This window comes from Sus scrofa, chromosome 8 (assembly GCF_054392235.1).
Source record: "Sus scrofa isolate SSC_HxYL_T2T_F1_AM1 chromosome 8, Sscrofa_HxYL_maternal_Yorkshire_Landrace_v2.0, whole genome shotgun sequence".
NCBI classification, from domain to species: Eukaryota; Metazoa; Chordata; class Mammalia; order Artiodactyla; family Suidae; genus Sus; species Sus scrofa.
Window position 1 is genome coordinate 36854648 of NC_139390.1, and position 15280 is coordinate 36869927.

The window sequence follows — 15280 nt, forward strand, 5'->3', positions numbered from 1 at the left end:
TCAGATAATTTCCTAGTGTTTACTTTAGCTATATAGACCTGGACCAAAATATTACTTTTTAATTTTCTTCTCCAGTAATAGAGTACAATTTGCTGCCACACCCAGGAGAAAGAATTAAGCTGTTTTGCAGATGTTGAAAGGAGTCAACTTTGTTTTCTGCATTGCCTCCCCAGCTATGCATTTGAGGAAGTATTTCCAGTTTCTCAGTCACCTAAAGCCATGCATCCAGCTACATCTTACAAAACACTATTAATGTGTCTCCCCAAATCAGGAGACTTAGAGTACTTTTAATCGATAGAGCAACAACAAAGAACCTTGGTGGAATATTTAAAAAAATCTCTAATGTCATTTGTCACTTACAAAATACAGAAAAACTAGCCTTCTCGTATATTAAATAAGGGACAGTTGTACATTGATATTGCTAAGAAAGCAAATTACTATAGAGTCTTACTTAGATGACATTAAAGATTAATGCTGCTTTTATGCTATGATCCTTCTATCAATCCAGCTCCACTTTTTAAATATTAAAGCCATCAAAAAAATAAATAAGAAAAGTCCTAAAAACAGCAATAGAATATGAGCAAATGCTGAGAATGCAATTCACGGGAGGAAAATTCTGGGGGTTTTTTACTTTTGAAAATTTTATTTTTTTAGTTTTTATTATAATTGATTTACAGTGTTCTGTCAATTTCTGCTGTACAGCAAAGTGACCCAGTTATACATATATATATATGTATGTGTTTTCTGCGTTGCCTCCCCAGCTATGCATTTGAGGAAGTATATATTCTTTTTCTCACACACACATATTCTTTTTCTCACATTATCCTCCATCATGTTCCATCGCAATTGATTAGATATAGTTCCCTGCTATAGGAGGAGAATCTTGTGGGCAATAAAGATTTGAAAAGATATATACAATTACATATACATATATATTCTTTTTTCTTTTGCATTTAGGGCCGAACCCATGCTATATGGAAGTTCCCAGGCTAGTGGTCGAATCAGAGCTGCAGCTGCCAGGCTACACCACAGCCACAGCAACGCTGGATCCATGCCTCATCTGTGACCTATACCACAGCTCACAGCAACACCAGATCCTTAACCCACTGAGCAAGGCCAGGGACCCAACCCACATCCTCATGGATACTAGTCAGGTTCATGACCACTGAACCACTACGGGAACTCCCTATATATTCTTTACTAAAGTGTTGAAGAGTTTGTGGATCCTGAATCTCTTTTTCACTGTAAATGGGAGTTTGAATTTGTAAATCCACCAGAGAAAACAGTTTGGCATTATCTCATCAAGTTGAACTCCCACTTACACTAAGATCCAGAAAACCCATTCTTGGATATATATGCAAAAGAAACTCTTGCACATTTACAGCAGGAAATTTGGGCCAGAATATTCACAGCAACACAGTCTTGGAAACAAGCAAAATGCCTGCTGCCAACAGAGCAGATGAATCAGCTGGTTTCGATGCAGTGGGAATATCACACGGCAGTCAACATGAATGATCTACAGCAATACACAAGGGTAAGAAGGAATCTTGTAAATACACAATCAAGTGAAAAAAAGCATCCAAAGATTGTAAGTATCATGTTAAAAATTATTAAATTTTAAATGTATTTATTAAGGAATAAAATTGCGCTAAAATGCTATTCAAATAAAGCGATGCAATACTTCAAACCAAGATTCAGAAAGGTGGTCACTTTGGGTGGGAAAGATTAAAAAATAGGATAGAGGAGACCATAGAGCAGAATAAGTTGTCATGGTTGTGCGGTTTAATGATTTAAGTGGGTGCTTATTGTATTATAATAAATGAATGAATAAATGAATAGACGGATGAATAAAAAGGTTATGTTTGGACCAATAATGGGAGTGTGACATGAGCCAAGGATTATTAATCCAGAATCCAATTCAGTGCAGCAGAAGTTTTTTAAAAATATTATATGGATGGACCTAGAGATTGTCATACTAAGTGAAGTAAATCTGAATTACTGCAGAATGACAAGGAAGACAAACATCATATGATATCACTTGTGTGGATATCCATATGTGGAATCTTTAAAAAAAGGATACAAATGAACTTATTTGCAGAAAAGAAACAGACTCATAGACTTTAGAAACTTATGGGCCCCAAAGAGGACATGGTGGGGAGGGATGGACTGGGGGTTTGGGACTGGCATATTCACGCTATGGCATACGGAATGATTGGCCAGTGGGGCTCTGCTACCTAGCACAGAGAAGTCTACCCAATATTCTGTGATAATCTACATGGGAAAAGAATCTGAACAAGAAGGGATGTATGTCAGTGTATAACTAAATCACTTTGTTGTAGAGCAGAAATTATCACAACTTTGTACATCAATTATACTTCAATAAAACTTTAAAAAATCAAAAAACTAAAAACAAAAAATAAACAAAAACATTAAAAAGGCCTAGACAATAAAGCAGCTATTTGCTTAATAATATACAAAATGCAAATTGACATATTTATTTCATCTGAAAGAAAACTCACAACCCAGTGAAATATCATCTAAATATCCACTAATTTATTAATAAACTGTATCTAGGTTTTCAGTTTATTTCAGCAAATGTATTTTGCATATTCTTACCCTAAAGAACATGTAAATATACATTAGCACCAGCACATCTTTTTTTATTAAACCAAGAGCTTAAGAAAGCAGATTTGTGTTCTGGATTCTAGACATCTTTTTTTCAGTTATCCCTTCCCTCCACTCTATATTAAGTTATTCTCTACTAGTCTATTTCCAGGGGTATACAAACAGGTTATGGTACTTCTAATCCTTTAAAAAGGGCAATCCCATACAAGTTATCCCAAACTATTGAGTAGGTTTCCCTGTGCTATACAGTAATTCTCATTAATCATCTATTTGATGTGTTATTCCCACCCTCCCAATTCTTCCTTCTCCTGAGTGGTTTCATCTACGGTAACCATAATAAGATTTGTTTCAAAATCTGTGAGTTTCTGTTTTTAAATAAGTTCTTTCATATCATTTTTATTAAACTCCACATATGTGATATCATATGGTATTTATCTTTTTCTGTCTGACTTACTTCACTCGGTATGAGAATCTCCAGATCCACCCATGTCCCTGTAAATGGATATATTTATATATATGATTGATTCACTTTGCTGTACACCTGAAACTAATACCACATTGCAAATCAACTATAGGCCAATAAAATTAATGCTTATCTTCGCTTTATACCTAGGAAGTAAGTCAAATTTAACGTATCCCACAAACAAATGGTTCATCCACATCCCTAAGCTGCTTCTACCATAGTCTTGGCAACTCTGTTTTTCTAGATGTTCAAGTCAAAAACTTAAGTGTCCCACTAGACACCTCACTTTTTCTTGCATCCCACATTCTTGCTGTCACCAGTGGACTAGAACTCTGAAATATAGCTAGAAGCCAATCATATCTTACAACTTTGCAAATTCTCCGTCACCAACTTGATCCAAATGTCCATTGTCCCCTGCTCGATTTACCTTAAAAACTTTTCTGCACTTGCCCTTGATCGCCATTCACTGTTCTCAATCCAGTAACCAAAGCAAGCCTTTGAAAATTAGCCCTTTCAGATCTCACCCCTACTGGAAACTGATCAGTTACTTCTAATGTGATTTGTAGTAAAAGCAAAGTTCTCACCAGCCTGCAAAGATCTACACAACCTCATCCCTGTTTCTCACTGACCCCTTCTTACTCTTTGGCCCTGTTAACTTCACTGCAGTGACACCCCCACGCTTAGCATGTTTGCGCATAGACTCTCTTCTAACAAGACCCAGCTTATGCTCTTACCTACTTTGGACCAAGTTCAAATATCCCTTCGAGCCTTTCCTAACTACTAGTTAAAACTGCAACCTCCTTGCCTGCTTTATACTACTTGATAGGAGTTCTTTATTGACATTTGATACACTGTATAGTTTGCTTATTTCTGTTGCCCCTTTTCTGTCTCTTTCACCAGAGTATCAGCTCAGGAGGGCAGGGAATTGTGTCTTTTTTGTTTGCCAATGTATCCTCAGTGCCATCCTACAAGAGTGTCCAGTATATATTATACAATTGATGAATTTTTGACGAAAAGTAAATAAAATTAAATATCTCCTTGTGATCAGTCCTTATCTTACTCAGTATCTTAGAAGAACTTGAGAAGTGTCTCATCACTCCTTCCTAAGACATTCCATTCTCTTGACTACATCACAGTCTACTCTTTTCCATTCTCCTTTGACAAGCTTTTTTTTTTTTTTTTGTCTTTTCAGGGCAAAGATATATGGCCGTTTCCAGGCTAGGGATCGAATGGGGGCTGTAGCCACCAGCTTACACTACAGCCATAGCCACATAGGATCTGCGCCTCGCCTGCAACCTACACCACAGCTCATGGCAACACCAGATCCTTAACCCACTGAGCAAGGCCAGGGATCGAACCCAGATCCTCATGGATACTGGTCAGATTTGTTTCTGCTGAGCCATGACGGGAACTCCTCTGACAATTGTGTTTTCTGCCCTTACTCAATTGTTAACGTTTTCTTGAGGTGTGGTTCTGGGCTCTTTGCTCTGCTCTCTCTATAGTCTTCTCTATACATCTACTCTATTCTCACAGCATTATATACTGATGACTCCAGACAAAACTCTCCTCTGATACCAAGACATGAACAACCACTAGGATGCCACCCCAGCATCCTAAGCTTAAAGATAGCCACACATGAGCTCTTGATTTCACCCCCCTCCCTTGACTGTTCTCCTCCAGTGCCCTCCAATCTACTTTACTCAATAGCAGCAATCATACCTATCAGGCAAGACTATTGATGTACTTTTTCAAAAAAAAAAAAAAAAATGAGTCATTTTTGATTTCTCCCTTTCCTTCACCACCCATATGGAATCCACTGCCTATTGTTGTTGAATTATACCTCCAAAATATATCCCACTTTTATTCATTTATAGTCATTTTTTCTATATCTACCATCTTATTCCAAGCCACAATTAATTTAATGGAGAGAACCAAGGAATAAAAAGCTTTTTCATTGGTCTCCTTGTTTCTAATATTGCCCCACCTCCAAATCTAAGCCTTTCTTTTTATTATGCAGCAACCAGAGGGATCACATTACAATCTAAGTCACACCATGTCATTCCCCTCACCCCCTAAAATACCTTAGTGGTGCCCAGATTCACAAAAAGAAAACTCCTTTACCAAAAGCCAAGATAATCCCATGAGATTCTTCCTATTGATTTCTAACTCCAGGCATACTGGATCCCTTTTACTGTATAAATCTCACTAATTTATTATCTACCTCAGAATCTTTGCACTTGCTTTTTTTTTTTTCTGCCTAAGAACAACTTTTGCTTAATCTTTCCATGTCTGTCACCTTTATGTTTTAGCCTAAAAGACTTCCTTGTCCACTGTATCTGAATTGATACTCCACCCAGTTTATTCCTTATCTTAGCATGCTATTGGATTTTTCCATAGCATTATCTTTAATTATTTTGATACCTTGTTATTTTTTATCTCTCTTCACTGTGTCTGATTCAGAATTATATCTTTACAACTTATCATTGTTCTTAACACATAACAGTCTCTATGTATTGGTTCAACAAATGAATGAATGAATGAATATGACAAATCAGAAGAGAATGAAGCTTTATTTTTCTGTTGTCCTGTGGGTATAAAATGTTATTTTCATCTATATATTTTTAAAAATATATATATTTTTTGGTCTTTTTTTTTTTAAGGGTCACAGCCATGGCATATGGAAATTCCCAGACTAGGGGTCAAATCAGAGCTACAGCTGCCAGCCTATGCCACAGCCACAGCAACGTTAGATCCAAGCCATGTCTGCGACCTACACCACAGCTCAAGCCAATGCTGGATCCTTAACTCACTAAGCAGGGCTAAGGACCAAACCCATATCCTCGTGGATATTAGTTGGGTTTGTTACTGCTGAGCCACGTTGGAACTCCTAAAAAAATATATTCTACGTCAGCATTCAAATGAATAAAGCTAGCACATGACACCTCAATTTAATTTTTAGGCTGAGCTATATAGATCATCTGAAAACACTGCTAGGAAGGATATTTTCATTTCTGTGGGAAATTTTTTAACAAATTTACCTAGATGTACACACTCCCCAATGTTTCCTTTTCTATTTCAAAATGTTATTAAAGCTTTAGACTAAAAGTCCTCATTTTATGCCTTTGGGAGAAGTATAGTTTTGCTTATTTTAAAGACTTGGTAACAAGAGGTATTTTAATGATAATTTAACTCCTAATAAACAGAAGGATGCAAAAAAGTCTTAGAAGGGTTGTAGCAATAAACTAGCTGCCTGGCCTTGTCAATTCCTAATCACAGGGTTCTTGGGTAATTCATTGCAATGTTTCTCAGCCTTCTCTCTAACCAAGAGATGATGCCCACCCTGCTTATCTTTTTGTGTTGTTTTGATCGTCTTTTTAGACATTGCTTGTGAACATGTTTTGAAACGTGGTGAAAACCTTACTAATGTGAAGTCCTACTGTGTTGGTAAACAACCTTGCAAAACTGACCCGAGTTCTCCATTCCCATTTCAGAGAGATTATGGAAAATGATGTAAGGCAATCATCTATATTTATATTTATCTGGAAGCATTTACTATTTCTGAACGTTACCTCAAAAACTGGAGATGCGCAAAAAGTTGTGTAGTCCTTCAATAAATGGAAGTGGGTAAGGGCTGGCTTCCTAAACTCTCTCCTGGTGGTTGGCACCTTAGCTATGCATTTTTAAGATGATGCGAAAGTGGATATGAGTCCAGAGGGTCATTTTCTAGCTCCTTTGTGGAAGGGTTCACTTGTGTGTCGCTTCTAAGCAAGTAGAAGCTACTTCTGGATGAGAGCAGACTGATTTGTCAGAGGCTAGAAGGACTCTACCCCTCAGATGTCCCAACCTAGCTTCCCTCACTAGCCTCCTTCCTTCCTTCTCACCTTTCCCCTTTCCTTCTCCAGTGGAGAACGTGGGAGACAAAGGAGGGGAGATCCTGGAGGGATGAAAAGAAAGAACCCTTTCAGTTCCTTTCACTTCCCCTTTGCAAGCTGTGCTGCTGAGTTAAAAATACATAATTTCATTTCCACATCTATTTCAACCCCTGCCTGGCCTACTGAGCAATCACAAACCATCCAATTTCAATTCAGATCTTTGCTTCTAGCTTTATTTTAAATGGAACACAGCTAAGTTGTATAAACAGATATAAAGTAAAGGCTCCACCAAGAGCAGAAGTAGGATTAAAGGAACCAAGAAGTAAATCTGTATTTATAGTGTACGGGTCAAAATCAGAATTGTTTTCATTCCATTTCTAAAATGCCAAACTTAAGTATAAAAGGCCAAAGAAGGGATCAAATTCGTGGCATCCAAGAGTCTCTGCTTACCATGTGTTCTTATTATTTTGGTGATACTCATTTACAATATCTTATAAATAGATTATATATTTTCTGCAGGTGAGAATCACTATTCCGCTATCACATTGGGAATACTGTGCCTTTACAGAAAATAAAAATGAAATCATATTTACCAGAAATATTTATGAGCAACAACCTCCAAACTGTGCTATATAGTAAATTATTAATAATTAATCAACGGCTAACACTTGAAGTAATGCGAATTCAATCCTTTCTCATAAAGCTATAAAAGAATCTCCAGGCAGATAATGAAGATCACTTGGCAGAGACTAATAAGATGACTAATAATGCCCTTGAAACATTTTAGCAGTACTGCAGCTAACCAAAATCCAGCAAGGGCTTACATAGGTTGATTTCATTCATTCTATTGGCTATATATTATCATAGAAGAGGGTCATTGGTAAAAAGAATACATCCACAATGGATTCCGTCTTCCTTTTGAATTATAACTTGCATTATAACCAACTGGGCAGATATTATTTCAATTTTCAACATTAATAATAAAACCATATCATTTCAATGATAACTTTTCACTTTAATTCATGTTCAGGGACATCAATTCTCTAATGAATTCTCTAATGAATACTTAAACTACATGTGATTTGGTATTCCCATTTTTTTTTTCTCAAAATGTCAAGTTTAGAAACTTTATGGGCAGATAAATCCTCTTTTATTGATATAATATAGTCATAAATGGTATCACATCATCTGAAACCTTCTCCACAAAATTATTTTTGATCTAAAGTGATAATTTTCCAGTCACTTATCAAAGATCATGCATTGACAAATGATTCACTTCTGTAAGGAAGCCTCTTTTCAGATTTGCATGACAGCAAATACAGTGTTGAGCATCCTAACCCTGGAGAGGCAATGTGAAAAGAGCCAGGAAAATCCTTCATCCTTCTCATCCGTCTTTATCACTCTCAACATGCAAATCTGAAGTAGTATCTGCTATGGCTTCCTGTAACCTTCTCCAAAAAATCCAGAAAAAAAGTGGCTCTTGATTCCAGAAGACCTGATTCCAGCCTATGCTATTTTTCCTTCTATAAATCACTCTTTTTCTAATCTTCAGTGTTCTCCTTTGTTGCATGAGAAGAACAAGACTAGATGAACTCCAAAGCCTTGTCCAACTCTATCCAATTCCCTTTCATTTCCAACAATTCTTTCCAAGCTGGGACCAGACACCTTGGAAATAATGTCGAATCCCTCACTGTTTTCCAGGAAAGTCCCACTCTCTTTTACTTTCTGCATTCCCTATCTTCTTATCTCCTAAACACCCTCGGTAGGAAGCTTGAATGCATCAATGCTGCTAATATCATGACACTCATAACAGAGTAGCTAATAGCATCACAGTCTTTATGGCTTTGTCTTTTGAATACACATCCTGGCCATGCCACTTACTAATGGTGAACTTGGACCAGTTGCTTAAGCTCCCCAGCCTCAATTTCTTCATCTGTAAAATAGGAAGAGTAGTAGTTTTCCCTCAGGGTTGCTGTGAGGGTAAAATAAGAATGCCTATGAAACGCCTGGTATAGATGAAATTTGGGGTAAATAAATATGATATGAGTTACTGTTACTACTACTTCTAGAATATAAGTGCCTTTAAGATAGAGCCTGTGTCTTCTCAACTCACTTCCCAAGAGGTAACTAGCTCAGAGGAGTGGGAAGAAAGGGATTTGGTGGTTAGGAAGACATGTGTGCTCTGAACTGCACTGAGGGGGTGTCTGAGGTTAAGAATTGTATCTTGAGATTTCTGTGAACCTGGTGCCTAGCACAATGCTTGCCACAGAGATTCTCATTACATAAGCAAATAGACTATGAAAAAGAGCAACAGTGCTGTTAGTGGACGTGCCTCTATTAGACCCTTTATACATATTTACTGAAGGAAGATGTAAAGCAGAAATACCTGACTCCAAAGTCTTAGAAGGGGAGTAAATGCCACTTCTCCAAATAAAGTAAAATCTCATCCCACTATGGAAAAGAATAGGAAAGGACTGGGTTCTCTTGCAGAGCAGGCAGCTTCGTGCCCCAGATTCATTTCCTAGGTAGCACAGGGTCGAGGTTTTGGCAGAGGGACTGACACCACGTGGGAGGACAGGGGACTTCGGATCAGCTGTCTCAAGTGCAATGTGCCCTGAGCAAAGTGGACAGGTTCAGGGGAGTCCATTCCAGGGCGCAGTGCAGCGGGGCAGCTGAGCCCCGAGTTCCCGTTTTTTGACTCTTCCCCTCGAACCTCCCCCGCCCAGTAGTCAGGTCCCGGGAGGTAATTACTGTGGGGGAGCGGCAAAGCTTCTGAGGGGGCAGGGAGAGGGGAAAGTACGGGTGGGGGCGGTTTTCTTGTCAGAGGTCTCATCAAAAGAGCAGAGAGAGGGAGAGAGGGAGAGAAAAGAGACAGAGGGAGAGGGAAAGAGGGAGAGAGCTACAGAGAGCAAGAGATTGAGAAGAGAGAGAGATTGAGAGATTTTTTTCATTTTCGCACGCGAGGCATACCTAATGATATTCCCACAGACAGACAGGCAGATGGAGAGAGAGACAGACAGGACACACTTGCGCGTTTGAAATCGTTCATACCCCCAAATCCAGGACGCAGCCTGTTGTCATAACCATCGAGTAAACCGTCCAGGATGCGGGTAAAATTTTCCGGGCATAATTTCTCCTCCTTTTGGTTCGGTCCTGGGGATTCGTTTAAACTGCAAAGGCGTAAAATAAAAATAAAAATGAAAAAATAAAACAGCGATCTGAGGAGATTATTTTAAGAATTGATCAGCGAACAGGTGGAAATGGGTTTATCTTCTAGGAGAAGAGTCTCTTGCCCCAAACTAAAGGAAGCAGGGCTAAGGGATGGAGGAGAGAGAGATGAACAGGAAATGTGCATCCTGCGCACAGGGACCCTAGTACCCACACTCGTCTTGGACCTGGTCTCTCACCATCTCCGCCTCTACGCGGTCAGAGCAAAGCCAGGCTCAGGGCCCCTGACCCCACAGCGGAGACCAGAGGGTCTGGTTTGCCCTGGGAGGAGAAGGCGTCTAGAGGGGACCGAGAGATGGCCCCTTCGCCACCTTCCCCTGGCCCCCAGCACCCCAAGGAACTCACCAAGCCGCCAGGCACAGGACGTGCAGGAGGGCGAAACTGACCCCGAAGGACGTCGCAATCGCGGGTACCTTCTTGCCAGAAACCATCTTTGCAACATGCCATACTTTAAGCCTGTTCAGGTTTCCAGGCTCTCCAGATGCCCTGAGCAGGGTGCAAGGCGAGGGCAGAGGCTCTCCGCGGCGTGCGCACACTCGCGCTCACACTCGCCCGCGCTCACACTCGCCCGCGCTCAGCCAGCCCCAGCCGCGGTGGGCGCGTGTGTGCACGCGGGCCGGGGAGGCGGATCTTGCCTTGCCTCGCCCCCTCCTTTTCTCGCTGAGCTCTCCAGTGTATGGAGAGCCGTGTATACCGCTCACACCCTTTCGTGCCTGCACCCCGAAGCTGCTGGGGTTAACCCTGTGGCGCTGGCACCGAAAAGCTGAACCAAGTTTTTTTTCCGACCCTTAATTCCAGGGAGCAGGACCCGGGGCTCCGGCCCCTCCTCACGATCTCAACCCCCCCATCCCAGTTCGGTCCCCGCCCACAGCAAAAGTCGGCCTCCACTTCTCCCTCCCGCAGGGATTTGGACTTAACCCCTGAAGCTCCTCTCTTCTAAGGTTGTTGGAGCACCTGTTTGTACCCATTTTCAAGGCTAGAGGTGGAGAAAGGACTGGAAGGTAGCGCTTGCTGGGCCTGGGGATGGGAGACCGTGACGGCTAGAGGGGATCCAGTCCCTCTGGGACTCTCTCCTTCAAGTGTTGGGAGGCGGGGATGGAAAGAAGATTCTTCCTGGTAAAAGGGTTTGCAACTCGCTGGGCGGACTCTCGCCAAACTGTTGGGAAGTGGCTTTGAGCCTCATTTTATAGTCAACTCCTTTGCCAAGCTGTTGCTGTAAAGAAACCAAATTTCTTTACACGATGCCCGCCGCCGCCTGGCACATGCCCTCTGCTTTGTTGCTCCATCCTTTTTCTGGAGGGGAGAGAAAAGGTAGTGGCAAAGGACATCTGGTCAAAATCACTTTCTTTCACTTCTTTAGACATTTGACACTCTTCTTCCACAGCAGAGGTGACTGACTTCCAGAAGGCTTCAGGGAGAGGGAAAGGATTGCTGGGGAGAGGGAGAGGAGAAAGCAGGAAAAGAGAAAGAGTGTGTGTGTGTGTGTGTGTGTGTGTGTGTGTGTGTGTGAGAGAGAGAGAGAGAGAGAGAAAATGGAAGGGAATGGCTCACAGTTCATTAATAACTTCAAAGGCAATACTAAGCACTATAACTTTAGTGTTTTATTGAACAGAGATAAGCACTTCCAAGAGAACTTTTAAAAACGTTAATTATTGCTTTCAAAGAAGAAAGGTGTCTTTCACATTAATAGTGATGCATATGGAAATGCTTCTATGATGGAATAATGACCTAAGTAATTTCCATGAATTTAGGGCCCTGGAACCAGTCACCGCCAATAATTATGTTCTGTTTACAACTGTGATGGCTTGTTCAAAGTTTGATGGCAGGTGGACTGATTTGATATGGAAACAGTCAACCAAGGGAGTTTGGAGGTTTCGTTTGTTTATTTTTGTTAGTTTGTTTCAGTCTCCTGGTTAAAGTTTTCCTTGCAAGGGGGAAGCTTTTCTGATTGCCAAAAGGTCATTACAGCCAGAGGTGGGTACTTTCATGATATTCCATATTGCTTCCTTCATGGCATTTATTATACTTCATCCTAATTCCATCCATATCATTCTTCTCTGAATGACGTCATCTCCTTGAGGGCCTGGGCTGGGTCAGTTTTGTTTATCTGTGTTTGTTCTTTCTCTCATTAGAGTGCATGGCACCTAGTACAGGATAATAAATATTTATTGAATGAACAATTAAACAAATTAATGAATCGCTTGTTTCCAGATCCATCTTAATTAATTCGGATGAAATTCAAGCTCACTCTCTTGGGAAAAAAAATGGAAATACTAGTGTATTCCCTAAATATGCTACGAAATCATTTGCCTCCTCAGATTATCCACATAACAGCTGCTAATTCGTTATGTTGTTATATCATACTATATTATTTCTCCAATCTTAGTGGTTTTCTACACTTCCTAAAGTCTGTCAGTATTCTCTAATTTTCCTTCAATTTCCATTTAAAAAATATATACCAGGAGTTCTTGTCATGGCTCAGGAGTTGCCAAACCAGACTAATATCCATGAGGAAATGGGTTCAATCCCTGGCCTTATTCAGTGGGTTAAGGATCTGCGCGTTGGCTTGAGCTGTAGTGTAGGTTGCAGACATGGGCTCAGGTCCTGCATTGCTGTGGCTGTGGTATAGGCCGGTGACTGCAGCTTGGATTCGACCCCTAGCCTGGGAACCTCCGTATGCCACAGGGTGCGGCCCTAAAAAGAAAGAAAAAGAAAAAGAAAAACCACACAATACCATAAATAAAGTTAATTAAAAAGATTCAAAACATTAAACATAAAAAAATAAAAAATATACCAGAAAATAAAGAATAGGAAACAATGGCCTTGGAAAACAAAGTTCCATATTATTAAAGATAAGTTGTCTTTAAAATTCCAATTTTAAGTATGTGAAACTAAAACCTTCAAAGGGATAAAAAGAAGATTCCCTTCATATAGTATCTCCAATTATATTTTTGTTAACTGATGTATAGTACATAAGATCAAGATCAGCTGAAGATAATAGTGGAGACATTTATATCTCATTTTGTTTTATATCACAGCCTTTCATTGATGCTACCTTTGCATTATTAAAGAATTTAGATGCTGGGTTTTATTTTCTAAAATCTTATGTATGTATCTTGTCACTATGAATTTTATACTAAATCCCATATTCAAAAACTTACAGTTTAACCTACCATTATCATTAAATATGCTATTATTTTCTATATAAACCCCTATCTATTATGATCCAGATTGTGAGTGATTTTTTCCTTATACAGCTGTGTAGAAATATGAAGGTGTTAAAATTATACTTATAACTTCCTTCTTTAAAGTTAATGTAATGTCTTTGATTGCTATATTCAGATGCACAACCCCCAAGCATCACTATGTTAAGCCAGCAACAGATTATAAATATATCATGAGGGTTTACTTTTGATATGGAATGCAAATAATACAGACCACCCTACTGCCAAAGTCTGAGGATGGACATTTTGTCCACAATGCTCATGAAATGTCTTGGAAATTTTTCCGTGTGGCTCTTCATAACTTTTATCAGATTCTCAAAGGCCATGAACAACTATAGTATGTATGCACCAATGTTTATTATGAAAGATGGCATATGTAACAGTCATTGATAATCAACCAAACAGGCAAACATTTATAACTAATGTGTGACAAATATCTCTATCCCATTAGATAAACTTATCCATTGCCTGTTCCGACAGACTATTATGTAGATAGTGTGTCTCCTTTGAAAGTATTCTGCCTGATTTTTGTCAGTTTATTAAATGGCCAATCAGACTGGTACACACAAATTGGGGATGATAATAAAGTGAATAATTTGTAAGAGTTCAACCTGTTTTTCTTTCTACTAATTATTTCTAGTAAACTAATGAACCTGTTTTAACTATTTTATGCTTTACATTCTGGAGGCTTATGGATATACACCTAGCTGAAGTATTTTAGTTCTGAGAACATAGTTATTGACTACTTTTAAATGAATGCATCTCTTTGTCCTGCACGTTTAGATAGGTGAGAAGAACTGATTTGATGCTCTTGAGTCATGCCTTTCCTTATTTGTATTAAGACAATGATTTTACAAAAATTTAGCTGCATGCTGGCCTGTAATTACTGTCTAGTTGTTCATTTTTATCTCTGTTATTAAGACATCTCAAAACTGTGTCTGTTGTCCTAATGGTGTTTACGTTTAAAATGACCAAGCTGGGGCACCTTGACAGAAACATATTTACAGAACAAATATTTTGTAATATTAGTTGATTACTGCTTCCAAAATAAGTATATATTTTTCTCTGCCATGTAGTGAATACAGATTTAGTTGTTTCAGTGCGTTCCCTTTAAAGAGAATAAAATTTAGGCAATATTTGTATCTTACTTGAATAATTTCTATACATGAAATTTGGAAAGCCAACTATTATAATAGACATTTAAAAATAATTAATTAAATTTTTGTGATTGTCCACTACCAAGTTGGACATTGAAGGAAGTATATCCACACTTAAGGGTCTCTAAGATCCCATGTTAATTTAAACTGTGATAGGAAATACGAGCTCTCTAATATAAGCTTTTGTTTCTTTTGAAAGTCCAATGTGTTATAATAAGCAGAAAGTATGTATTTTAAGAGCCTGGAATCCAAGTAAAGAATTTAAATACTTTTAGATTTAATTGGAAATGACTAATAATGTGTGAAGCATTACTTTATTTATTAGACCTTGAATTCTAGAGTGAGTTCTCAGAGTAATTAAAGAAGTACTACTTTACACCAGACTCCTAAGAGCTATGATTGGGGTGTGTGTGTGTGTGTGTGTGTGTGAATGTTCTATAAATTCCATGCAAAGTACTATTAGGAATATCCCCTTGATTTCATTCATGTATGTGTTTCTGTGCATTTTCAACATTTCTGAAAAAAAAAAAAACTATTATGAAGTGATAGATTTTTTTCAGCATTTAATAATAATGATTAGCAAGGGTAATTTATGCATTATCCATAGTACTCAACATTAAATATATTGTTAAATTTGCTACCAAGTGCCTATGTTATGATAAACATATTGTCTTTTTCTTTTCTTTTCTTTTTTTCTTTTTTTTTTTTTTT

General features: G+C 38.8%; 1 protein-coding gene across 7 annotated transcripts in view; it reads right to left on the reverse strand.

Moving 5' to 3' along the window:
* The window catches only part of GABRA4 (gamma-aminobutyric acid type A receptor subunit alpha4), a 100235-nt gene that overhangs the window by 55974 nt on the left and 28981 nt on the right, over positions 1-15280 (reverse strand). For 4 of the 7 annotated variants that reach the window (XM_084971947.1, XM_084971951.1, XM_084971948.1 and 1 more), the window contains exons 1-2: positions 10534-10795; positions 10012-10130 (exon numbers count right to left, since the gene is read on the reverse strand). In XM_084971947.1, coding sequence (XP_084828073.1) covers positions 10012-10130; positions 10534-10619 — 205 coding nt within the window. In that variant the 5' untranslated portion in view covers positions 10620-10795. Of the gene's footprint in view, positions 1-9930; positions 10131-10533; positions 12333-15280 lie in introns of those variants that run through there. The other 3 variants (XM_021101169.2, XM_084971949.1, XM_003356906.5) reach the window with 2 other exon arrangements.